Genomic DNA, 25,264 nt, shown 5'->3' on the forward strand with positions numbered 1-25,264 from the left:
TATTCTCCTACGTTTCGATTTGCGGCTTAATTGTTTCGTTTTACGTCATGAGTCTTTTAAGATTTCATTCCGTCAAATACTTTGAAGCTTGACATCATCGAGCAGCGCAAGTGTGATGTAACCTCGGAAAAGAATTTCTTTGTTGTCCATTGTCAAGCCGACAGAATCTTTTGTATTGGTCCCTCGATAGCTCAGTAGATAAACACCAAACTATGTAAACCACGAATTCGCCAAGATTAACCGATAATAGTTTAACTTTGTGCTGATCCAGCTGAGTTTTACAAGACACTTTTCCAATCCGTAAATATTCTCACATCATCATCCCATATAATATTTTATGGGTGATTTTTTTTAAGTTTGCTCTTCAAAACCGATCGCATTGATGACTTTGTAATTCTTGAGGTTTTGTCCATTAGTTTGATTCGGATGGTTATTTGTCTGAATTCTACATAGGAGAACGAACTGGAGAGACCGGGTTCAGCTCCAATCCACGTCGACACTCTACAAGCCAACAACCCGGCCGACTTCAAGATATTCGTCAACCTCTGTGATTTGTGTGCTGATGTGTTTCCTCTCATAGCAATGAGCACCCCGATGGAGATGCACATTCACCGGCTTGTCCTGAATTTTGTAGCTCTCTCCACGCGGTGAGCCATGCAACCACCTAATGCTTTTCGTGTCGATTCTGCAACAATGGTAGTAAATATTTTTACAACTTCATTTTATAAATGTGTGGTGGGATGCTGTGAAGTTGGAACCGAAACAACATAGATTCAGTGTCTTGATGACTTTGTGTAAACACTTTAAATTTCCGGCTTCCCGAATGATACAACACTGGGTTTAGTTTGTTATGTTTTCTAATCTACAGTAACTACTCAACAAAATGTTTGGTTTGAAGCCTCAAATCGTTCCATAGTTTCTTGGAAACTGGTCTAAAGATTATTTTCATTTCGTTGCCTAGAGATGACGATATCTGATGACGTAACTTGCTTTGCTGTTTCTGTTCGTGCAGTTTTCCCTTGGCAAGTGGCTTTTACAAGCTCCTGTCATCTACCATGAGAACATCGGTCATAATCGGGTACTTCTCCTCTAAAAGTGATCCTTATCATATGGATGTTGATGGAAATGCTCCCCCCAGTCAAAGCAACGAGAATACACAGTGCTGCATCTTCCTGCAGAGATTTGCTGTTGAGGTGCTGCTAGATTGTTGTTTCAGGACTACTTTATTTTTTATTAGAAGACTTTAGAAACATGGTTCCAGACAGCAGGTCATACTTCCTTCGCTAACTTTGTGCCGAGGAAAAAAATGTTTCGGTTTCAATTTCGTGTTTCCTTTGCAACCACCGATCAATTTGCTGAATGTTACATTGTTTGTTGACGTATCTTACTATTCTGCTGAAAGAAAGGGACCATTCATGCATTATTGGAGCACCTTTTCCAGCGTCGGTTTATCTTTTAGCCTCAGGACTACGTATCTGGGCACGGTACGCAGTGGCCTAATGAAGTATTTTTTCATTTAAATCTTGTAATTTGTTCAAACCATTTGTTGTTAAATGATCAGGTTGCTGGTCGTTCCAAGCAATACAAAGACGAACTTCAAGCTGCGTGCTTGTTCTTCATTTTAAACCTTCCGTTGGAAGTCGCTCATGATATCTTACCTGAGCTGCTGCCTCCATTGCAGGTGATTGGCACTGTGTATGTTTTCGTTGTTGGTCAGCGCCTTGTTTCAATGATCTTCTTGTAACTTGATTACTTGTTTGCGTTTGACAAAATTAACAGATTTTGTTTTGTCTCATTGTTTTCACCGTCAAATGATCAGTCTCTTTGCTGAGAATACTGTGTAGTTTATTGTCAAAGCATCTACTGTGTTCCCCAGTAGTGACACCACCCTAGTAGCGACACCACCCCAGTAGCGACATCATCCCAGTAGCGACATCATCCCAGTAGCGACATCATCCCAGTAGCGACATCATCCCAGTAGCGGCGCCCTCCAGTAGCGACACCACCCAAGTAGCGACACCACCCCAGCAGCGACACCACCCCAGTAGCAAACCTACAATTAAAAAAATATATATAGGAGGGTCACGTGACTAAGCTGGATCCGCTACTACACCACCCGTGATTGTTTATCGCGTGATTTACTCCACGCTTGTCGCTTATTTTCCAAACTTGTCTGCGGCATAGCTGTAAAGTTCAAGCCTATAATCTGTAGTTGGACATGAGTGACATTGTATATGAGACACTTTGCGAAATAATGGCACGCATAGACAGCAAGTTTATCATGTTTTTATCGAATGTAATTCAATATTAGACTTCACATTAAAAATCTTCCTTGTGCACTGACAGAGAGCTTGTTTGATCGGTTTGGGGTATTTCCCTCTAGCCGAGGCAGTACTGGGGGCTATCGAGAGATGGAAGCTTTCCACGTCTGGGAATGAGAAAGTTTTATCTGAGGTTGTTCCATGTCTAGAACCTTTCCTGCATTCTAACAAAGGTGAGGTTTGGTATAGTCAAGTAATTCTGCCGAAAAAATACTGAAAAGATGCCACCACTTCACATGTTGCTATTGCTACAACCAACCTTGCGTTGTTTATAATTGACAATAAGATAATATTCTAATATTCTCCTTTTGTAAATGTGATTGTGTTGGTATTACAGAGGTTGTGGTTCAAAGGACCATGACACCTCAAAGGACCATCGTCAAGAAACGATCTATTTTGAAACGAGGGATATTACCAAAAGAATCTGATGATCCATCCAGAAAGAAGGTAGTGCATTGGTGGTGTCAAGCGCTGGAACATTGCAGTGACCACTTTGAATTGGTTGATTGATTGTAGGAATCTTTTGTATGCACCACAAAGTCTCTGGAAGCTTCATCTTGGGTGTATTGCATACTTGTAGAGGCTTTGAACCATTGAGGCATGCCCACTTGCCGAGATCACAGAGTGAAGTTCCAACTTGTTATTGAAGTGCTGTATCGGATTTTACTGCTTCAAACCGATTATAGTTTCCATTTGGCTTGATATCGCATGGTTGTCTTTCAACTTTTGCACATTTATTTATTTTATTATTACGTTGTAGTTTTTATTATTTTGATAACAATATCCGATGTTCAACTCACTGTGGAATTATATGATTAAAGTGTAGAATGATGTGTTGAGGTTCCTTCGTCGCATTGCTACATCAACAATGTGTTCACAAAGCATTGTTTCAGGTTCGATCTCAAGTGATAAAGTTCTTCGGGGATTTAGGAGGGAATGTTTTTGATTGGCTGAAACAGAGCAAAGAGTCAAAAGATGATTGGTGCGTTGCGCCATGGAGTCCTGACGTATGCCTGAAATATCCAATTACGTTTCGGGACATGAAACCTGATATAAGGCTTGGTGAGTGCAAGGCGAGAGAATATGGCGCTTATGTAAAATCGAGCTTAAGACAGCAACATATTCAGTGAAGTCTGTCCGCAAATTCATTGCCAGGGCTTCCCCATGCTATTTCAAACTTCAACCACCGTCCAAGCGATTGATTCTTTCTTCAGACATCCTCCTGCACAGAGTGATGCAGATATGTGAGCAATCCAGCGACCGCAAAGCTAAGATCTCCTCTTGCGAACTCCTCCACTCCATCACCATCTTCATCATAGGAGAGGAGGCGCAGTTGGGAGCCAAGCATGAAGTGACCTCCTTATACAAGCACCTTCTGCCGCTCCTCTTCAGACTGGCTTGTGACCCAGACCAGGTGAGAAGATCTTGCATCTTAAACATCATCATCTTTCCAATTTGGTTTGCGGACTCCATCATAAGTTGGAAAGAAACTTTACTTACAATTCAACTCGGCTCATGAGACAGATGACCAACTATACGCAGCATTGTAGGATCGCCTTTAGAGTATTATTTCAGTTCTACAGGGAAAACACCCAACTGCTGTTATTAGGTTTCATGACCCAGCTATATTTTCACCCACTCCTTTCGAGGGTTTTTCTGGGGGCTGAACTTTCTATAGATCGTTTTTGCTCTAATCACTTTCCACCACCATTTTGTCTGGTAGGTGGGCTGCTAGGTACGAATCAGGATTTGTTGGTTTACGTTGTTTTCAGGTATGCAAGCAGTTGTTTGGTCCGCTGGTTGATCAGATCATTCATTGGTTTACGAACAACAGGAAGTACGAGAGCCCGAACACCACCGCTCTCCTGAACACTATAATGGCAAGTATTCACCGTGTTTTGCCTTCCTACTGTGTTCACTTTACGTCAAGTTGATGTGAAAAGTATCTTACAGTTGGTCCAAACCGATCAGCTTTTGTGCATCCTCAAGTGCAGTGGTTTCATCAGTTGTCGGGCTTCAAATTCAAAAGTGCAACGTTCGATTATCCACCGGACCGCTTGATCGAGCTATTGCTTACAAGTGTGGGCTCTGAGCTGTTGTCAAACAAACAGGACTAACAGACCGATATGAAAGCAATTCAACACCGAGTAGGCCATACCGAGTTTAGTTCTACCCGTTCTATCGAATTACGAGTCTAATAAATTCTTAGGATGGACTCATTGATGACGACAACTCATCGTTACGTCATTTATGCGCCACGTCATTGCATGAGTTCATGTCGTGGTCAATCAAGCAGAATACTGCACTGTCGAAAGCCCAGCACAATAGCAAGTCGATATTTAAGCGAATATACAGCCTTGCGCTCCATCCTGCCCCCATGCGGAGGTTTGGAGCGACCTTGGCGTTCAATTCGATTTATAGAATATTTCGGTAAGTTTTGTTTATTTTACACAGAAGCATGTGCGATTTGTATTGACGGTTCTGATTTGTAAACTCGAAGTGGTATAAAAAGTATTTGCGGTAGAATATGCTTGTAAAATTTGTAGCATGTGCGGCCTAGGGTGTTTCAAAATTTCACCACTTTTAAATTTCAAAACGAGTACCTTTTTTTCTGATGGAGTTTTGGCCGCTGATTACGAATCTGGCATTATTTTTTCATTATGACGTCATCTTGAGGGTGCCCCACGCGATTTTTCGCGTTTTTTCAATATCTCGAAAACTACTTGGGCTATACGTATGGAATTTGTATCAAATGATGCAGAATATACAATTTCCTATCTCTACTTAAGAGTGTTTAAAGTCGTATCTGCTTCAGAAAAAAAGTTATTTGAGAAAAACACTTTTTTATTGTTTTTACATCCATTCCATATCTATAATCTTCGAGCTATATGACAATACATTGTGACGTCAATTCGGTAATTGGTAATAACAATGGTAATTGTTTGTAAATCAACGATGATAATTGTTTGTTGACAATACGGGTCTTAAGGGATAAAAACAATTTCCAATTTGAATTTAGTTGGTCAGTTTTAAATGCAGTATAAGCAGGGATATGGCATGGTTGAGATCTGTTGAGGTTAAGTCTCTGATAGTCTCGAAAAAGTTACTTGGAAATACATTACCAACGTGTGGAGAAGTTATAGAGCACTATCATTATATTCAGCAGCTTTTAATGGATACAGACACTAAATTTTTGAAGAAAACTCCAGGATTCAATGATATCAAAGATGTAGTTATGAATGACAGTTCAACTGTGGGGAAGAGCCAGCTTGCCTGCTATCGAGTTGAGAAGTATCCATACAAAACTGAAGCAACTTATTCACAAGCTTGCTGTGGCAAGAAAACGTGCCAAGAAATTGAAACTTATTTCAATCAGCGATGGCTGGCTCGACCAGCTCTTTGATATAACCAAGTGCCGGTGTGAAATACCAGATATATTTCAAACGTATGAAGGTAAGCTGATTTGTAGTTGCAGTTTTGACCACAGAGTTCCAGAAAAAGAAATTATGTTTCTGAAAGATCAAAGATCCGTTAGAAGAATGATTTTATCTTCATCCAAAGATGCACTGTTTAATATACACAAGCTGCAGAGTGTAATCAAGCTCAAGCGACGCACCACGGCGGAAGATGATATTGAGAACCCCACATCCAGTAAATTAAGAGCTACAATAAACGGAGGCCTATCCAATTCTAAAGTTTTGTTCAATTCGTTGAGACCGCGCCAGTTCGATTTAAATATAAATTCTAATGAGAGCAATGATGATGTTTTGGAAGCAGAGACGAGTGATAATGTTAGGGACACGTCAACCTATTTCGACCTGGATTACCAACCTGCTCCCAAGCATCTTGCAGGAGGAAAAGCTTACCTTAAAAAACGTTCATTTTCGATCAGTACCAGTGACTGTGTTAAAGCAGACCGTCGTTTAGTGTCGATTCGCCAACAATCCGATCTGCAGCGATCAACTGTTGGAGAAAAAAATATTTCTGCTTCGCCAACAACTGTACTTCGAAAGCGCGAGCAGTGTCGACTTGAAGCTTTAAATCAATGTGAGTAAGAGCTGAAACATGCTAAAGCAATTCAATTATGCTATGATGGAATAATCATAAACAAAATGGACAGGTACATCTTTTTGGGACAATTTGTGGATACAGGAGTCAAGTGTGAAAAAGTTATAGCTGTGAAAACTTTTTTGGAAGGAATTTCGGTAACTTTTCAGACCATTTTTAACTGTGTTACCGAGCAAATTTGTGAGGATACTTTAAGTAAAATATATTCAGTTATGTCAGATACTACTGCATTAAACACAGGGAAAAAATCTGGTATAAATAAGTGCCTGGCCGATTTCTTCATGGAACGGCATGGTCGAGGCATCCACACATTGGAATGCTTATTTCATGTTAATGAAATATATTTCACTCATGTCGTCTAAAAAATCGAAAATCAAAATTGTAATTGTCATATAGCTCGAAGATTATCGATATGGATATAAAAACAATAAAAAGGTGTTTTTCTCAAATTACTTTTTTTCTGAAGCAGATACGACTTTAAACTCTCGTAAGTATAGATAGGAAATCGTATATTCTGCATCATTTGATACAAATTCCATACGTCTAGCCCAAGTAGTTTTCGAGATATTGAAAAAACGCGAAAAATCGTGAAAAATCGCGTGGGGCACCCTCAAGATGACGTCATAATGAAAAAATAATGCCAGATTCGTAATCAGCGGCCAAAACTCCATCAGAAAAAAAGGTACTCGTTTTGAAATTTAAAAGTGGTGAAATTTTGAAACACCCTATTGTGCGCTCTCTTATGATTCCAGCAAACTAGTCAAAGAGCTAATAGAGTTAAAAGTCAAAACTTGCTGAAGTGTAAGTTTTGACTTTTAGAACGATTTAAACATCGCCGGCAACCGATATAAGTTTGCCATCTGTCTTCCAGCGAACAAGAGCAGCTGGTCGATGAGTTCGTTCTAGAAATCCTCGTCACATTCGTCAATTGTTTGGCTTTGTCTCACAACGATGATGCTTCCTTTGGCACAGTCGACTCATCAGTCCAGGTATCTCGTCGCCATAGCTTTCCATATGCTCCATCCTTTCCATTATCCTGTGCCCTGAGAATTTCAAACTATCATACTGCTACAAACAATGAATGAATAGTTTATTTTATCAAAATCAATACAATTATGAAGCAAAACAGATTTGCTTTTCATAAGAAAATGTGAATTGTGAAGCAAAGCAAAGCCGTTGAGAGGATAATTTGGACCCGGTAGCAATGAGATCCTCGGGCCCAAAATCAAGACACGTGTAAGAAAAAGTGCTAAATCCAAAGTATACGCGGTGTGGCGTCTTTAGGTTCTTCACTTTGTGCCTACAAATTCTGATCTATCCCAGGCTTTGGATCATTTGGAACGAATCATAAAAGCGAAGGCGTCATCGTTGTGCAAGGAATCCAATACGAGGAGAGTACCGAAAGGGATCAGTCCCGATTGTCCCGTAACATTGGCCACTATTGTGACTTGGCTGTTTGAACAAACTGGCAGACCTCAAACAGGTTCGTGATGTCTACCGACGTCATCAGTTCAACTCTTGAGCATACGATGAAGTTGTATTCGCATTGTATGCGGATTACGGAAGTGGTGTTTGAACAGTGATTTGTTTAACATTTCAGTAGTTCTACGATTATTTCATGTGGTCAATTTGACAAATGTACATTGTGCAATTTTCTAAGCCAAGCAAGTTCACAGCATGCTCTGGTTATATTTGGCCGGTCATGAACCAACGCAACTAAACCTTCAAAAGAATTTTGATCGTTTCAGATTTTTTAGAAACTACCGGTGTTCAATGTTTTTAATAATAATCTCCTCCATTGTTAGCTCTTGCAATCATGACCTCCAGTGTTGCGCTGACGTATCACTTAATTCTAGAATGTCGTCATCAGTGCATGCGTCTCTTCATCGCTTTCATCAAGTTGCTTCCGAATCAAAATAAATCGCCATCCTATTGGATCCACTATCAGATAAAGGGTGGAGGAGAGCACGGTGCTATTTCAAGGTGGATGTTTTCATCAAAATATTTGCTTTCATCTGTTTTGTAATAGATTCTTAAAATCAGCTAATTTCGTGTTCTGCATCAATTTCAACAGATTTGAAGGCGGTTGCGATGGCGTTGGCATAGCAACATGTTCGGTTATGACGTCAATGGGTGACAAGTTCAATATAAAGAATGCGATTAACTGGTTTGAACTGGTTCTAGCCGCCTTAGAAGCTTATATGCGAGCGTTTCAAGAGAAAATGTTGGCACCAGCGGTTCTTTGCAGCGGTGAGCTTCATCTCTTACGTGTAGATTTGTTAACTTCTTTTGAAAGCCTCCATGCCTTGGCAGGTTATTAAGTTCCTTTGAGGAAATTGATAACCTGCATCGCTGGTTTGGTATCCCTCCGCCGCACACATCGCTGTGTTTTAGAACAAACTGTCTATTAGTCTGATAAAACAGAGTGATCAACTCGGTCTTTGCAAAGTTCTGGCAGTACACGACCTTAATGTATGACAATGGACATTGTCGATGGTTAGGGACATACATATGTAATATGTCCATTGTCATGAATGAAACCGAACAAACGTTGTGATTGCTTCGATGTATTGCAAAGGAACGATGGCGACAAATCTCTCTTGGAATGAGGAAGGCAAGCGGCCTAGATCATATCACGAAATTAGACCCTCTCTGTGGGATGCGCTTAATTCGTTCCCCGTGCCAGTTGAGGCCAGGCACCAATAGACACAGTAGCATTGTGCCAGTATATGTCGGGAACCATGCATCGGTACAAGTCGGCATCGGCAAATATCTAGTCGAAAGTAGTTTCTTTTCATATGCAGCATTATTTACAATTAGATAATTTTTTTTATCAAACGACGTTTCTTTCAACAGTGTAGTCATGGAATCCAATATCTTCTATGTTTTGCAGATAAATCGAATTTGTACAAAAGCGTGGACTACTTCATCCGCAACATTTCTCAAAAATCTCTTGATGACATAGCTGTGTCACCACTAGGAGGCGACAAATCAGGCACGTGCTGGCTGCGTGGGTAGGCACGTTATCATAGGGCAATTTCTATTGCAAATCAGCTGATTGCAGTCATGTTACTCAGCACGTGATATTGTGAGCGTTCTTTTCGAAACATTTTTGATAAAAAGTGACTTAAGTGAACGATTCGCCGTCGGCAGCGTGGCTTAGCGGTTTGATGGTTAAGGCTCGAGAAGTAATCACTTCTTCGACGTGGGTTAGATTCCTACCCCTGTCGTTACTCTTTTTTCTTCTGTAATTACCAAAGTTTAAATCAAGGATCAACTGAACTGAGCGCAAGAAAGATCTCAATGACTGCAATCAGATGGGTTCATAAGGAAAAGTTCAATTTTCCTACCTTTTTTAACTGGTGCGCCAGCTGGATCGCGCGGAAAACTATCGTATGTTAAAGTGTCTTCCGGCTGCGTGGATCACCGAAGACCAACCGACGGCACCAAGCCCGAGTCCCACTCAGCAGGGAAGGAAGGTTTTGTAGTTGAACCATTTTGTGATTGCCCGAAATTTTTGGTCGCTTCTTCCCCACAACATTTTCATTCCCTGGACTTGAGGAGATGTTGGTTCAACACTCATTCAGAGCACTCGGCATATCTTTGATGAGACAACATCATGGCATGCTTGAAAATGGGCACGAACATCGACTTCCTTGCCTGCCCGTTCGCACGAGTCAAATCCACAGCCACCGATAAACCTGGCCAAGTTTGATATCCGATCTCACCCGACCAGACTGGGTGAAATTGCCATTCGTTATTGTTGCAATAAACGTTCAAACAACTGTAATACGCTGATATTAGTCTTAACCCACTTGATTGCACATTTCTTCTATACATTATTGGTGAAAATTCTCCCTACTAGTCTGGATAGTACACCGATATGGTTGGCGAAACACAAATACTACAAAGTACTAGTGGATGTTCAATTGTGCAGCCTTCCTATGTCATTGATATCGCTGGTTTACTTGTTCTTTTGAATGAAGGTGTTTGCTTCCACGGAAGATGTCATGGCTGCCATGAGCACGTCACTGACGTCATCACATCGTCATATGCACGACATTTCACAGTGTATCTTGCATTGTAGCTTTCACCTGCACACCTCAAGAAAGGTACCGATACAACACAGCAAAGTGCACTCTCATCAGTAGGATATTGCAATACTTCGTCTTGTTGTTCAAGTTGGAAGGCGACAACGTGACTAAGAGAACGGTGAGATGTGAACTACACTTTTCGTGTGTAATCGTTTACGTCACGAGATTCTGACATATCGTAGCTTCACTAATCTCGAGATGGAAATGTTGATGTCATGGCAACACAGTCATGTAGCTGCAGTGCCTGGATGGGATATCGTGACTGGCTTGAATGGAATAATCACTCTCTATGCAAGGAGTGCATCCTATGATGTCCATCAACATCTCGACATTTTGTTTATCAGTTGATTCCATCTGGACTTGAGCAATCGTTGCTTGGTCTCGTCTCCTCCGTTCTTGTCCATCCATCGGCACTGGGATTTGATACTTTCAATGATCCGGTGGTTGCGGAGGAACTCTCCAAGTTGTCATCCGAGATCCTTCAGCTCCTCTTCAAGTATCTTCCCAACACATCACTGGACGATGACATGAAGGGAAATCTGCAATCGATGGTGAAACAAAAGATTTTGGAACATGGGTATGCAAGCATGCAGTTGCTTCAATATAAGCCTCCGTTTGAAAATATTTGTTTAATAACCAATTGGACCGCAAAAAATCCACAGCGGCAGAAGGTTGTTTTTTAGTTTCTGTTAGAACAAAGGGTGGCACTTGTCATCCACATTGCTTAAAGGCTTGCAGATTGGTAAGCTGATGAAAAGAATTTGTTTTCAAAAAAGAAACAGACTATTTTCAAAAACTTACTTCAGGCGCCTGCTTGACTTACTACCGCCTCCTTTCGGCTCACGATGCTTCGATTCCACCTTGAACGTACAAGACTTACTCGAAGCTTACAGAGTTTTGTTCAATTGTGGCCTTCTTGGAAGCATCCTCTCCGAAGCATATGCGGTAGGTTCTATGGGTTGTGTGCAGGTTTGTCAGTTTCATCAGTCATTAGTTTGGAAAGATATTTTTTAAACTAGATCACTCACCATCAAGATTAGCTTACTCATATTATCCCGAATCACAATTTGATGTTTTGAAAATGAAAACCGTAAGAAAATTGTAGTGAACATGAAGATGAACGTGATCAAGTTGAAACACTTGAAATTTGGTCTTCATGGTCCACGAAGTTGTCAACGTGAACGATCGGTTGATAAATTTAGATTCCCGTGGTTGAGAGAATTAAATTCTCTCTTCAATTGTTATTGTATTAAAGCATGGCATACTGTGTTGTAGCGTGGCAACGCAGACTTGAACGAATTTTCTCAAAGTCTCTTTCAAGTCGTATATTCTTCATGTGTTCGTGCCGATGGGGGAGATTGCACTGCACCCTCACCACTCTCTCCCGAGTCCTTGCATTTTGGAGGAAAGTTGTTGGATCTGGTCTTCGTCATCGGTGGGTATTAAGAACTGGAAAAAATCTTTAAATTTTTAGTTTAGAAATTTACAAAGTGGTACACCGTTTCGGTCTTACAGTCTCATTTGAACTTTTATTTGCATAAGTAGCGATAAAACGCGTAAGTAACCACTGACGCAAAATAAAATGACGCGATCGTGAAGACCTTGAATAACCGGCCTACCGCGCCAAGCATATGTGGGGCGCGGCGTAAGGGGACGGGCGGCTTTGCGCCTGGGAGCGTTTGGTCCACCAGCTAAGGGACGGACCAGAGAGACGGGTACGAACCGCCCTTTTTTAATGGGGGCTCATCTTCCGGCAGGCTTGAGTCTGCCGAGGAGAATGGCTTACACCCGCGGGGAAGATAGCCCACGGAGCGCGTTTTCTCGCGTCTCTCGCTCTCATCCTACAGACACTCACCTGAGTTTTGATTCCTGGGAGCTAAAACCTGGTCTCCTGCAAAACGGACGATTGATTTGATTGAAAATATCAGGCGTTCTTTCAGTGCAATAGGTACACTGGGTATGGCTACGGAGCAATATACCACGCATGGCGAGTTACCAATTTGTGGTCCCTAGAGGCCACAAAATTGGTACTTTTGCCAACGTTGCAAAAGTGCTTAACCTGCAAGCAGTGAGATATGCGCAATGCACCGTTTCGACCTTACAGCCTCATCAGTGCAGTGTACTTCTGCTTTGTATCATGCCTGCAGAGCAATCCGACGAACCAGCTAGAATAATTCTATTATGCCTGCAAGCATATTAACTAACACATTTTCACATATGAAAAGTACATAATACTTGCTAAAGTGTGAAGCGTTATGACGTTTGTAAACTCTTTATGTCCAAACATTTGATTCAACTAAACTTATACTAAATGTTATGTTTACTTGTACAGTTTGGGCAATCACTTCTATGGAAATCTTTATTTTCCGTGTAATAAATTGTGAAAATGAATTCCGATCAGCAACGTTTGGTTGTATTGAGCAAGAAAATTGCTCAAACTCTTATATATCTTTTGTGAAAGCGACCGCAAATAAAGTGTTGCTGTATAAGTTTGTAGTTTTTCATTGCTTTCTTTAACTTCGACCATTCACTGAAACTTAGGTCGTGTCGCTGAGCGTGTGTGATATCTTTAAGGTAATTGTGCCACTTCTGTCGGTTATGTTCATTTCGTTATTTTTGCTTTTTGTGTAGGGATTTCCCCGGAATACTTGATTGACAGTTTAATGAAGAGCAGCACGATGGCGTCATCAGAAGGATTGGTACCATCTTCTGCCCATGGTTGCTTGTTCCTCTCTCAACACTCAGAACAGGTCAAGCTTGTTTCTTTAAATAATAATCTTTCCAATAACTAACTGACACAAATTGTTATCTGATGAGGCAAAGGTGTGGTTGTTTGTAATTCGTAATGTATGGTTCGCATTGGGATGCCACTTCGGAGGTTAACCCTGGTAGGTTGGTATGCTTGTAGAGGCTTTGAACCACTGACGCAGGACCGGTCACCGAGGCTGACAGAGTGAAGTTTCCGATAGCTGTTGAAGTGTTGTTTCATCAACGTATTTTATTCAGATATACAAAGAACTGTCATCGAAGCCAGCCACATACATACCCACCATATGCCAACATGCCTCATGTAATCCACACACCTGCGCATTCATATTGAGCGGGGTATTAGAGCATATCGCTTCAAACAGGTTTGCTTTTGCTGCATTTGCCGGTATTAATTAGTTCAAGATCATGCTTATGACGTTATCAAATAATTTGTTGTCACACAAACTTGATTACCTTGGAAGTTCACAGACGCTGAGGAAGCATGACGTTTCTGGAGCGTTAACATGCTGCATTACGTCACTTATCATTTTAGGAAATTATTTTTCTCACCAGTTTCAAGAAAATGTTTTATATTGCTTATGTGTACACTTTTAGAATTCGCTTTCCAAGCTTATCTTCTTCAGATCAGTAAGGAAGAATTTTTCCAAGAGCATGTGTTCTGCCATTCTCGACCAATGGGAGACTAGCTTGAAACCTTGGTGGCATTATGACGCAAGTAACAAACCGAGCGATGACGTCATCAACAATGCAATCGTTGTGTTGAAGAAAGTGATCAGCCTGGATGCCACTGTGAGATACTGTGACATATACCCCTTGTATGTTAAACGTTGTGTTCATATCGTGTGGCAAAGAACTTGCTTGTAAAACAGAATGCTTCTTATAAAGCAACAAAACTTTTAGTATCTTGTAAAACATTTTCAGTATTTGTTGAACATTTCAAGCAACACACTCAACTCACTAAGTTCTTCGATATGCAAAGTTCTTGCCTGCAAAGCAACAACAGGGCTGCCATACTTTTTCTGCAAACAATCGTAATTCTCATATGCATTTCCTTGTACAGGCTTGTCGTGACCCCAAGAGCAAGTACCACTCGATGCTTGTAGGAATGTATACGAGTTTTCTGGAAGAGAGCCAGCTATCTCTTACCTTTAAATCCAAGGTATGCACGATATGGTATTGAATAGGGTGTGGAGCTGGATGGGTTCCAGCTTCCCGAAGTTGGTAAAAACTTCCAGTTTGACCACTGTAGGTTATGAGGTTGATTTAGTGTGGATTCGTTATCTTCGGACTGAGAAAGCTTAATCCTAGCATAGCTTTGCTTCATGTTAAACTTTTCTCTGTGATGCGAAAACTAATTAGTTGAAAATCACTGTCATGAACGTTTTGAAACGCTCTGGCAAGACTTTACTGGGAAATTTCAAGTGTCAATGCTCTGTTGTAATGCAGCTGCTCGACTTGCTCGGTTTTTTCTCACTATCAACACATGACGACTCTGCACTGAAGCAAGCACTCGGTGGCATGGTGGCTCGGCACTTCCCGTTGTCATCCAGAGAGTTCAACCCAGGATCTACTTCGTATAACGAGTATACGCAAGCCATAGAGAAGCTGCTGGTGTGTCTGCAGGATACCGGGAACATCACGGTAGGCTTCATGTTGGGTTGCTCAGTGAAGTGTGGTATAATCAGTCATGCGCATCACAAGGTTTTAGTCGTTTTGCTTATTGAAGTCGTTGCGTTTTAAGACAATTCAGCATTTGAGGCTCCAAAATATTTGAAAAGTTTGAACTTAGTTAACTAATGATTGCATGCTTTCAAATCTATTATTGAAACTAAGATATAAGATTTCAAGATTATCAGTTTCATCCAGCGACAGGCTTGTCGATGATGCGAGATGTTGAAGCGATTTGGTTATGATGTCATCAATCGTGGAGGTTGTTATCCTCAAAACGCTCAGCTCAAACCAGTGTCTCTACAACTCTTCTCATTTCCATCTTATGTGCAACTCTTATATCTGTAATGTATGCTTCGATGACGCCGTTCACTTGATAATAATTATTCATTCATCCAACTGAATTTTGAATATGTTTGGGCGTTTTTAAAAGGTACATAATTTCTAATATACTAAGGCTCTTTTTTCATTATTGTTACTCTAAATAGGTCTTGGAAGTGGTAATTAACATCTTTTGCCGTGAAGAAGATCATGTGATGTCAGAGCGTATCCAATCAGCTTTTGAGAACACAGTAAAAAGGTTATTATATATTTACTTTAGTCAGTTATATCTTTATTCAAATTTCTTTGTATATCTCCATCACTCCAGAAGCAGGAATCTCATTCCTCCTGGCGGCACGACTGCGTTGCATTGTTGACGATGTTAAAGAAGTGGTCCGGTTGCGTCTGGTATGAACGCCCGATGCCGATAACGCTTTTCTGTCATGTGTTTTCTCAGATACTCATGACGTATGTTTTCACATGTAGCTCAGTCTAAAACCTTCTCAATTGTTTATGATGATTCCAGCATCCCAGCGGCCAACCAACACCAAGCATTGTCCCTCCCCTACTGCTTGTACGTCGGTGCGTCATCTCATAACGCCACGTTTCGACGTCACTGCGTCAACGATGTGCTGGCGCCGATCATGAGGCACTGTGACGTCACCGCCGTGATCGAGTTCTACAGCCGCCACATTGTTGAGATAATGAACGTCATCAAGGAAGACGACATTCAGGTCAGGTTGTCGTGGAACATTGCTACTTGTGACAATGACAATCTTTTTGTGATATTCACGATCTTTGTACCGAACCGAGCTTGGTTATCAGCAGACGTGTGGTGCGCGCGTGCAGAGGCGCAACATATTGCAGCGTGTTCCCGATATCTAATTAGTTCTCAGCTGGATTCTCATCACGAGTTATTCCACTAAACTTTTAGGATAATTTGATTAAGTATTAAAACCATATTTGTTGAACTTGAGATGTTTCAATATTTTTGCACTTTTCTTTCGGACAAACTGAGAAGTTGAACTAAATTATCCAACTCTGAATGTCAAGTCGGACTTGGGAAACACCAAAATCCTCCAACTCCCGACCCCCACAGCCTTGATTTGTAGCCATTGGGATCAAGCAGCTGTAGTACAACTGTTAATTTTAGTCATACTGCTCTTGAAATGCGTGTCAGCAATTCTGCATCACCAATAACCTCGACCAAGCCTCGAAATCTGTCTTGATTCCTTGCTGGATGTGTGGATTTCTAATCTGTTTGTCTCCTACAGAGTTCTGGAAGGCAGGCGATGGAGAGGCTTTGCATGAAGACTTTGGCCTATCGCATCATGGAGCTGATGTTCACTTCGCTATCAGAGGAACATGTAAGTACCTTTGATAACTGTATCGAACGGTTTCAGTAACTTCAATGCTGGGATGTGAAAGGGACTCGGGGGCAAAGCTGCATGGCTGTGTTTTTGATTCACCTCGTCCAGGACCTCACGTTCTCACACCTACCTGCTGCAAGTGGTGGCTCAATGTAGTCACGTGCCAGTGCACGTGCGATACCGGCAACCATGTGGAAGTGATCGTTGGCGGTAAACAGATAAGCAATTTGCGGAGGGTTAGAATCTATTGGATTTCTGTTGGTTCTGGTGGATTCTATCCGCTTATTGCTTATTGCAGTAAACAGAGAAGCAATTTGGCGGTAAACGTATTTTAGCTCGTCCTTGAAGTTTAGATGCATGAAGTTGGATGGCTAAACTTTTATTTTGTTCATGCTTTTATCAATTCATTTGTGAAAAGATAAATACGAACAGAAATGATGCTTGAATTACGGAATTTATTTTTGTGTTTTTGTAAAGATTTGGACTGGGTTGGACCGGCTTTTGTGGTAGTCGAATGTCATGTTTATATATGTACGTCACAATAAGAAGCACATTGCAGATTGCCCGGTCATCGCCAGTCGGTCATGCACTTGCGCATGCTACATCACCACCCAGCAAGGACACGTTGTTGAAAACCTTCATGAAATGTGCCAACAGGTACAGTGGTACACGTATTCAATTTGTGGCATGGAAAATTTGCATCGAGGCTGATGGTGTGGGTACATTCAGTTGGTTGAAGAAAACTAGCAATATCTTCTGATTGGTCCCAAGCGACCTAAGATGAATGCAGACAACTTCATGACAATGTCAGTTGCACTTTAATATGAATAGTTTGAAAACCAAAAGCTCAGAAATAATGGCGTCTTTTGTCAAGTGACAGCCAGAAAGTTAGCGAGGCATAGTGTTATCTCTGTAGCCTTGTTTCTCGCTGGAACAGCAGCTGCCTGGTCGAGTGATGCAAGCGAATGATTGACAAAAGTTACCTTATCTTCAAAGATTCCAAGTGATTGGATATACTGTAAAGATTTACACACTTTTTAAATTTCTTTCTACATGTTCGTAGGTTGTAGTGTGGAGCTCATTTACTAACTCACAGTTTTCTCCTCTTCAGAGACCGGACCAGGAGAGTTCCCGACAATGAAGACTCGCGGGAGGATTGGAGGAGATTCCATTGCTCCCTTTACAACGCCATGATGGCGGCGGTAGTTTCCACCAAGCCCAACGTTGCGTGGTAGCGTTTGTACTGCGCTGTTTTAGATGTTGCTTTGTCTATAACAGTTCATCTCAGGGGGTTGAACAGTGATGCGGTATATCTGTTTCACTCAAGTAAACTCACCATTCACCAAGTTACGTTAAAGTTTCAAAATGGTCCAAGTAAACATCAACTTCTTTTCGATTTTATGTTCGTGCTTGATTGGAAATCTGATCAATTGCCGGTCAGTTGTTCAATAATATCTTATGCTTCACAAGTCCTGTGTGTAACTATATAACAAAGTTTGGATTCATTCTTAACGTTGCAGGTACAAAGCGTTCTTGTTTAATGACAACCCGAGCAAAAGCGAATACTTTCTCGATAATGTGGTTGACTTAAAACGAGAGTACAAATTTGAAATGGAAACCCAGGAGCCTCTCAAGAAGCGAAAGAGATTTGTGGCCATCAGAAAGCAACGACAAAGTGAAGAGGTAGGACCTTTTGAATTGTTGGTCTGGATTAATGATTTTTGGGCAGCTGTGTTTGGTTGTTTTTGTTGCAGTACAAACTGCACGTGGTTGACCAAGGGAAATCTATCTCACAGCTGAACCTTTTTTACGTGAACTAAGTGAATATGAAATCGACTACCAAACGTGGATATTGTAATTCTCATATACACAGACCTAGCCTTTCACTTGGATATTTACGAGTGGCATTGCAGGCTCACTTGATGACGGGATGGGTCCCAGGGTGGCAACCATCGTGCATTGAAAGTGCGAATTCAATATATACGCAGAAATACCAAGAGACCATGATTAACGTCTTAACTCGTTACCAACAGGGAATGAGTAAAATAATCATCAGCGCCATTGTTTCAGTCTCAACCTCTTACGCCAATACAACACGATCCTTTTGCATTAATACAACGTAGGCTGACATTGGATCAATGTAATCTCAGCATTGTGAGAACCTCAGCTCATCTTGAGGCAGGTGGACCGTAAAACCTTCAACAAAATATTTGTTAACCTCTAAATGTGTTTGAGATCAAGTTTCATCTTTCAGGGAGCGGTAGAGAATGACGTCACATACATGTCATCGATCCACGTCAGCAGCCTGAGCGAGGATGTCAGTATCTTTGATGCCAATTCATCCAGAACGTTATCACGTCATTTGGCAGCTCTAGGTAACGATGCGTAGCATTCCTACCACCACGGTAATGAGGTTTAATTCGTAACTATCGTGGTTGTGACGACACAGACCTTGACACAGGAACATCCTCATATGATGCACAATGTACGAAGAATGAGCTCACATCACGTCATCTTTATTAGAACTGTGACAGAAGTGTTCTGAGGTTGAGGGAGGTCTTTCTCTCATCGCCTTTTTTCTTCTACCATGGTGTCTCACGGTGGCTGCTTAAGTTCGTGAAACCCAAACCAACATGCTCCAATCTATCTTATATCTTGCCATGCATCGAGAAAGTTTGAAAGTTTGCTAACTGTAATGTCGATGTGATTACCAGATGTGTCAACGTCCGACGTCAGCTCCAAGACCGGCGATAGTTCAAAGATCAAGAATGATAATTTTGTTGAACTGGACTCTGATGAACTGAACGGCCACGAATGCATGGCGAACATGGTAGCATTGATAGAACACATGCATGACAATGCAATCGGTAGGTTGGGTTTGCGTATGTTGTCGTTTATATCTTTTTAATTACGAATTTAAACAAGATTGTCTAACAAGAAAACAGTCCCTGAGCCTCCTCGTTGGCCGTGGCGAACCTGTTGTGGCTAGTCTGAGCGGATCTAGAGGCGCGAAAGTCGATAAAAACACGTAGGCGTTCCAAGCAGTCTTTACCCCGAGGAGTGTCTCCCATTTCTATTTGCATGCTTGGTTGGCGCCAGGAAGAGCATCCGGCCCTAAAACCTATATACAGTAGCTGGTCGACCCTGATGTTTCGGGATGAATTCATCGAAGCAAAATGTAGAGGGAGAGAAACTTGAACAAAACGTCAAGCGCGCATCAATCAGTGACGCTTTGAGTTTTCAATACTTGCCGCGTTGTTGGTTGGATTGCTTTCAACATGGTTTGACAATGGATCGAATCTTTTTCAGATACTTTTTATTTACCTCATTTTTTTACATTTATTTCACCAGCTTTGACTAAAAGAACAAGAGAATAATTTATTTTGATTTAAACATGAAGAAATTCTTACAAGTTTTAAGGAAATATGTAATGATGTGTTGAATAGAAGAAGCGACCACTTCAGGAGTTGTAGCTTTGTTTCGTTGCACAGAGAACTATACAAACGCGTAGAATAGATGCGTAATACAAGGCGCTGTATGGAATAATACTCACAATCACGTGGTAGATTAAATGAAGGTAGATTCTGTGCACATAATTTTTTTCATAAAGAAAGTTGGCCTCATAAATATCCCAATTTGCAGTACCTATCTACAGTAGTATCTACTAATACTTGCGTATGCCTGTTGCAGTGCCTATCAAGTAAATACTTCTTATTGACTCTGCTGTTTCCAGAAAAATTGCAACTTCTTATTTGCAGGTTTTCCTCCTGAAGATGCTGATGACACTTCCCCACCATCTTGGATGTTGACTATTATCCGCAAGCTTTCCTCTTCATCATCCGTCTTGAAAAACGTCCGAATCTTTATCGCAAGACTCATCATCAACTGCGAGTCACACTTTAGGTTCATTTGTAACAAACTGTTGCTCAACGTTTTGTAATCATTGATCTACTCATAAGTTGCTAACCTTTGTTCTGGTTATAATTCATGGTCTTCCAACCTCGGGCTGTGGCGGTGTGCAATTACAGTAGTAGATGACGACCGTGATGGAGTGCTATTTTCAGGCTTGGTTTAATTTAGTGTCGTCTTATCCTTTACAATGCAAACATGCTTCAGACGATTTGCCGCCCATTTGATAACTCCACTTCTGCAATGCTTCCTCCGCGGTGAGTTCGGATCGAACGGGATCACTTCTATGGTGTGTGACGTATTGGCCACCACTCTCTCGTGGAACTCCGTCGCTCTGCCTCAGGTGATCTTAAGCAACTAAGTTTGTATTTAATTGAAGCATGGTCGTCGTATACAATTGTGAACGTGTCGGACAGCTCGTCTGCTTGCACGTTTACAGGTGCGACCAATTTGGTTGCATCGTTGAAGTGTTACTTTATATTACGCAATTTAGGGCTGAGTGGAACCAGTGCCTTAATCTGGTCTTTAGTAAGCCATGCCGCCGCCGACGCGGATGGAGGTTACTTTAACGAAACCCGATGAGCTTTGTCGTAAAACTAAAAATTATGTTTTTCTCTGCAGGACTCTGCTGAAGGGCGCCATCTGGTACGAGCTGTGGTTGAAAAACTTTGTGAAAATGTCAAATCAGAGAATTTGTCTGTAACTCGTCATAACTTGGATCTTGTGAAGACGACCTTGGAATGCTGGGGAGGGCGGGTTAGGGATGGTATCGACCCTTCGGTTGTCTACAAGTTGTGCGGAGGGTGAGTGGGTGGGTGTGGAAGTTCACCTTTATTGGGAAAGTTGTGATCGCTTTTAATTGGTCATTGATTATTATCATCTCTTTGTCACACACTGCACGTGGTTGGCATCCTCAATTGATTGGGCAGATCGACAACATGAAACTGTTTTGCTGTAGGTACCCAAAACTTTGTTTTATGTACAGCACTGATGTGGAATCCAAGGACAACTTTGCTGGCCTTCAAGTTCTTGGTGCTCTACTGGCCAACGGGGTGGCTCCGTATGTGTCGTCGTACACTGTGGACAGGATGAACTTCTTTCAAAGGTCAGTGGCTGAGCCAAGGGTCAAGACATAACTTATTTCTCACACTTACCCAATTACCCATATTCATACGATCGTTCAATGCGCTTGATCAGACTGAGCAGCAACATCCTCTACAAGCGGAAGGACATATATCAGAGTGCATCAGAGGTGATGGGGATGTCACTGGAATACCTCTCGGAAGTTGAAAAGGAAGATGATGGGGAAGTCCACCAGCTGGTGAGTACCACGCGGTGGTGCTGTTAGGATGCGTGTCAGCAACACATTTCACCGTTATGTAAAGTAATCACCATTCTACTTTGCAATCTAATTAATGATATCATCATCATCATGATAATTAGATTGCAAAGTATAATAAAGTTACCAAAAAGCAACCGTTCTTCATGAAAAATTAGAGTGTCGCTCGATCAACGTCATTAATCACTTAGCAGCTTCACCATTCGTAACCAACGTTACAGATTCGTTATTACTAGGAGATTAAGAGTTCAAGGTTTCCTAAGGTTTTCAGTTATTACTTTTTATACCAATGTTTCCAGGAGAACAAAAGTACAATAATTGTGATTGAAAGACAAATTCACGTCTCACCTGAACATAGAAAGAATAAGAGAGCGACTGAGCACCATGTTTTGTCAATGCAAACGTTGCTTTTTGTGTTGTTGTATTTTTGCTTTTTTGAAAATCAGTTTAAATACTAAAAACACTTCCACTCCGCCTGATGTAGGATATAGGCCGCGTTGGCTGCTGTCGTTTTATTGCTGTATCCCGAGCAAACTGTTGCAACATTCCATGCAGGTTGCTAAGAAGTTGACGACAATGTACAGCAGCAACATCCATGACAAGTTCATCGTTTGTTTGCACAAGGTGGCGCTACATCACCCTGCCATCGTCGACCAATTTGCAACAAATGTTTTCTTTGTCCTACCAAAGGTATGTGCACCCCGAGCGGGGATCGACACCCAGCAAGGACAATAATCTTTATTCTCTGTGTTACGTAGATAATCTTTCGCGAATACCATTCTAAGTTGAACTTGCTTACTGCGACGGTAACGTAAAAGTTATGTTTGTTTTTGATTATTTAACGTAGTATGCATTTTCTTGATCGAAAATAAGACTTATCTAACGTTTCACCATCATCATCAGCTATTCGGGCATACCCGGGACGCGAAGTTTTTTTCCCACGAACTTTTTGTCTCATTTACATATTTCTGTAAGTGTAGCCATTACTGTTTACCGATTCATTTTATTTCCTGCGGTTTTCAAAGTCAGCAGTCAATTTTCGCCCTCCAGGTCCAAATCTAAACATTGAACTTGAAAAATAACGTAGCCTGGAGAGTGGAGACACGCCTAGTCTGGTCAAGTTTAAAAAAGTTGAGAAAAGAAATTGATTCTGGTCACTCTAAAAGTAAGATTTTCCAAATTGATTAAGAATTAACCCTACCTTTTTTTAAAAGCTTTTGTGCAACTCGAAAATTAATTTAAAGAAAAAAAAATTGACTTTGATGGGCGTCGAACCGTTGCCCTCACGAACTTAAGGCAAAAGATGAAACCACTGAACCAAACACGCCAACGAACAATGTTTGCATTCACAGTGCTGTATTAATCCAAACTCTATGCAAAGTAACAAAAAGTTTGTGGAAAAAAATTTCGCACCCGGGACAACGTAGTTCTTCTAAGCAATTCTGTTCCTCTTCAAATTCGACAGTTCGTGCCTGTGCACTCCAGTGTCCTGCTCTAATTGATAGAGAAAGGTTTTGCTTGCCGACTCCTTTTTCAAATGTCATAGTTATGTTCCCAAAGAAAGATATTACAGAATTTCAGCGACACAATAATGAAGACTAAGTTAATGGTCCATTGTGCGATATCACCTATTGTGATCCAGGACATGATGACGTCACCATTGTTCCAGGATTGGCCTCGGGCTAAATCGAACCGAGACAGCGACCTCAGCTTACCGCGTGCTGAAGAGTTTTTGTTTGTTTTTCATTAGTAATGAAAACAATCATTGAAATCTAGATATTCTGACATTGTTCAAAGCTGCTTTGTATTGTTTTCAAGTGCGAATTGCACATGGAATGGCGCCGCACTCTTTCTCTAGGTGGATGTATCTTAAACTTCCGTTTAGTAGATCGTACTTGTGAGGGTTAACTGGCTCTAATCCACTCGTATATCAGTGTCTTCAGCATGAACATCTGTCGTTAGAGCACTTGAATAATGCAGTTGAGTTAAAGCAGCAACAGTTTAAGTGATGCTTCCTGTTAGTATCCACACGTTGCGCTTGTGATAAAAGGTAAAGTTGAATCCCATACTTGATTCAAGTGTCGGAGATGAAAAGGTAAGATAGATTCTCATTGTACTAAACCTTCGCCACTAACGAGAGTAGGATGGCCAGTTTCTTTCTTTCGGCTGCCTTTCCATCAACCATTATGCCCACCCAATTTATTACACCCTGGGTAGAGGTGAGCGGTGTTTTCAACAACCAGGTTAAGCCGGAAGTCGAACCAAGTTCGCACAATTGAAAAGCCAACGCCTTTTTCGCTGCGCCATCTCACCGCTTGTAATTGTAACAGCACACGATTATTTTTTAGCTACATGGTGATCTAAGAAGCAAATCATTTGAAATAATCCTCCAGCGAGCAGACAAGTTGCCTGATCTTCATCGTCAGTTGAAAGCGAAGAGCTTGGTGACCATGCTTGCTATCAGGTGAGTGCTTCCACTTCCACTTATTTCATTATTCTTGGTATGTTGAAGCATCTTCTAGTAACTAGCAACATCTCTCCTCCTCATCACAGTTTGAACCGATCAGATGAAGTATGATGCATCTGCACCACACTCATTCGCAAATGTGCATTGCGCTACTATGAGTTGCTATCGTTCCAGGGATCAAAGCCTGCAATTGACTTGCGTCCGTTTATGCCACCGCTTGCTGTACAAGGCGATCGATCGCACCGATGACTTACATGTTAATGAGGTTCTTCAGTATTTTCTTCGGGACACATCCAAACACTTCCTCAACCATTCAAGTCCTTTGTGCCGGCAGGAAGCCCTGGATGTGATGACTGACGCATATGATGCTTTGATGAAGTAAGTTTAAATCTGTATACTTCTGGGTTTTTTTTTATTTGTTTTTTGTTTCTCGGTAAAGTTCCTTAATCACGATAACCATCCAGTCGTAAGTGTGACACAGGCAGCATAGCTGGTGTTGGGGTTGTGTTTTCATCAAGTGTCTTCTTTATTCTTTTATTTATTCATTCTAAAAGCAAGTCAGTGCAAATAATATCAACTTCAAATTTGCATTTGCAACAAAATGAAGAATGGGGTTAGGAATATTGTGACAAGGAAACTTGATTTGTTGACATTTTAAATTGACGATTACATTTCATCGATCATGTTGGTTGAGGTAGTTTCTTTCAGGCTTCCAGATAAAGAGCGAGATGAGGAGATGTTGTCGGTTGCAAAGTTGCATCTTCTCAAATCACTCAATGACAGTGAAGAACCAATACGGTGAGAGTAGAAATCTATATCATCGTTCTTCAGATTTATTTATAGTGAATAAACTGTCTAGTTGTGTGGACCGTGCTACTCTTAATGATTTTGTGTAGAAGACAGTTTGTAAACTGACATTTTTTTCAAATTTTAAAATT

The 25,264-nt window shown here is 41.2% G+C and overlaps 1 protein-coding gene across 1 annotated transcript in view; it reads left to right on the top strand.

The window, feature by feature from the left end:
* The window catches only part of LOC145786856 (DNA-dependent protein kinase catalytic subunit-like), a 65,000-nt gene that overhangs the window by 17,790 nt on the left and 21,946 nt on the right, over positions 1–25,264 (top strand). Inside the window, exons 14-54 of the mRNA XM_082598597.1 lie at positions 454–647; positions 1,013–1,193; positions 1,562–1,681; positions 2,347–2,494; positions 2,659–2,768; positions 3,215–3,383; positions 3,536–3,735; positions 4,094–4,201; positions 4,531–4,751; positions 7,261–7,378; positions 7,713–7,872; positions 8,246–8,372; positions 8,464–8,639; positions 9,283–9,384; positions 9,761–9,955; positions 10,477–10,601; positions 10,828–11,060; positions 11,290–11,452; positions 11,759–11,918; positions 13,115–13,233; positions 13,490–13,614; positions 13,876–14,041; positions 14,313–14,411; positions 14,699–14,893; positions 15,409–15,500; positions 15,768–15,986; positions 16,527–16,608; positions 17,171–17,268; positions 17,723–17,842; positions 18,132–18,294; positions 18,866–18,986; positions 19,326–19,478; positions 20,370–20,514; positions 20,728–20,863; positions 21,142–21,323; positions 21,506–21,625; positions 21,718–21,841; positions 22,415–22,549; positions 24,208–24,323; positions 24,501–24,704; positions 25,035–25,124. Of these exons, the coding sequence (XP_082454723.1) occupies positions 454–647; positions 1,013–1,193; positions 1,562–1,681; positions 2,347–2,494; positions 2,659–2,768; positions 3,215–3,383; positions 3,536–3,735; positions 4,094–4,201; positions 4,531–4,751; positions 7,261–7,378; positions 7,713–7,872; positions 8,246–8,372; positions 8,464–8,639; positions 9,283–9,384; positions 9,761–9,955; positions 10,477–10,601; positions 10,828–11,060; positions 11,290–11,452; positions 11,759–11,918; positions 13,115–13,233; positions 13,490–13,614; positions 13,876–14,041; positions 14,313–14,411; positions 14,699–14,893; positions 15,409–15,500; positions 15,768–15,986; positions 16,527–16,608; positions 17,171–17,268; positions 17,723–17,842; positions 18,132–18,294; positions 18,866–18,986; positions 19,326–19,478; positions 20,370–20,514; positions 20,728–20,863; positions 21,142–21,323; positions 21,506–21,625; positions 21,718–21,841; positions 22,415–22,549; positions 24,208–24,323; positions 24,501–24,704; positions 25,035–25,124 (6,014 nt within the window). The remainder of the gene's footprint in view (positions 1–453; positions 648–1,012; positions 1,194–1,561; positions 1,682–2,346; positions 2,495–2,658; positions 2,769–3,214; positions 3,384–3,535; positions 3,736–4,093; positions 4,202–4,530; positions 4,752–7,260; positions 7,379–7,712; positions 7,873–8,245; positions 8,373–8,463; positions 8,640–9,282; positions 9,385–9,760; positions 9,956–10,476; positions 10,602–10,827; positions 11,061–11,289; positions 11,453–11,758; positions 11,919–13,114; positions 13,234–13,489; positions 13,615–13,875; positions 14,042–14,312; positions 14,412–14,698; positions 14,894–15,408; positions 15,501–15,767; positions 15,987–16,526; positions 16,609–17,170; positions 17,269–17,722; positions 17,843–18,131; positions 18,295–18,865; positions 18,987–19,325; positions 19,479–20,369; positions 20,515–20,727; positions 20,864–21,141; positions 21,324–21,505; positions 21,626–21,717; positions 21,842–22,414; positions 22,550–24,207; positions 24,324–24,500; positions 24,705–25,034; positions 25,125–25,264) is intronic.

This window comes from Aplidium turbinatum, chromosome 17, assembly GCF_918807975.1.
Source record: "Aplidium turbinatum chromosome 17, kaAplTurb1.1, whole genome shotgun sequence".
NCBI lineage: Eukaryota > Metazoa > Chordata > Ascidiacea > Aplousobranchia > Polyclinidae > Aplidium > Aplidium turbinatum.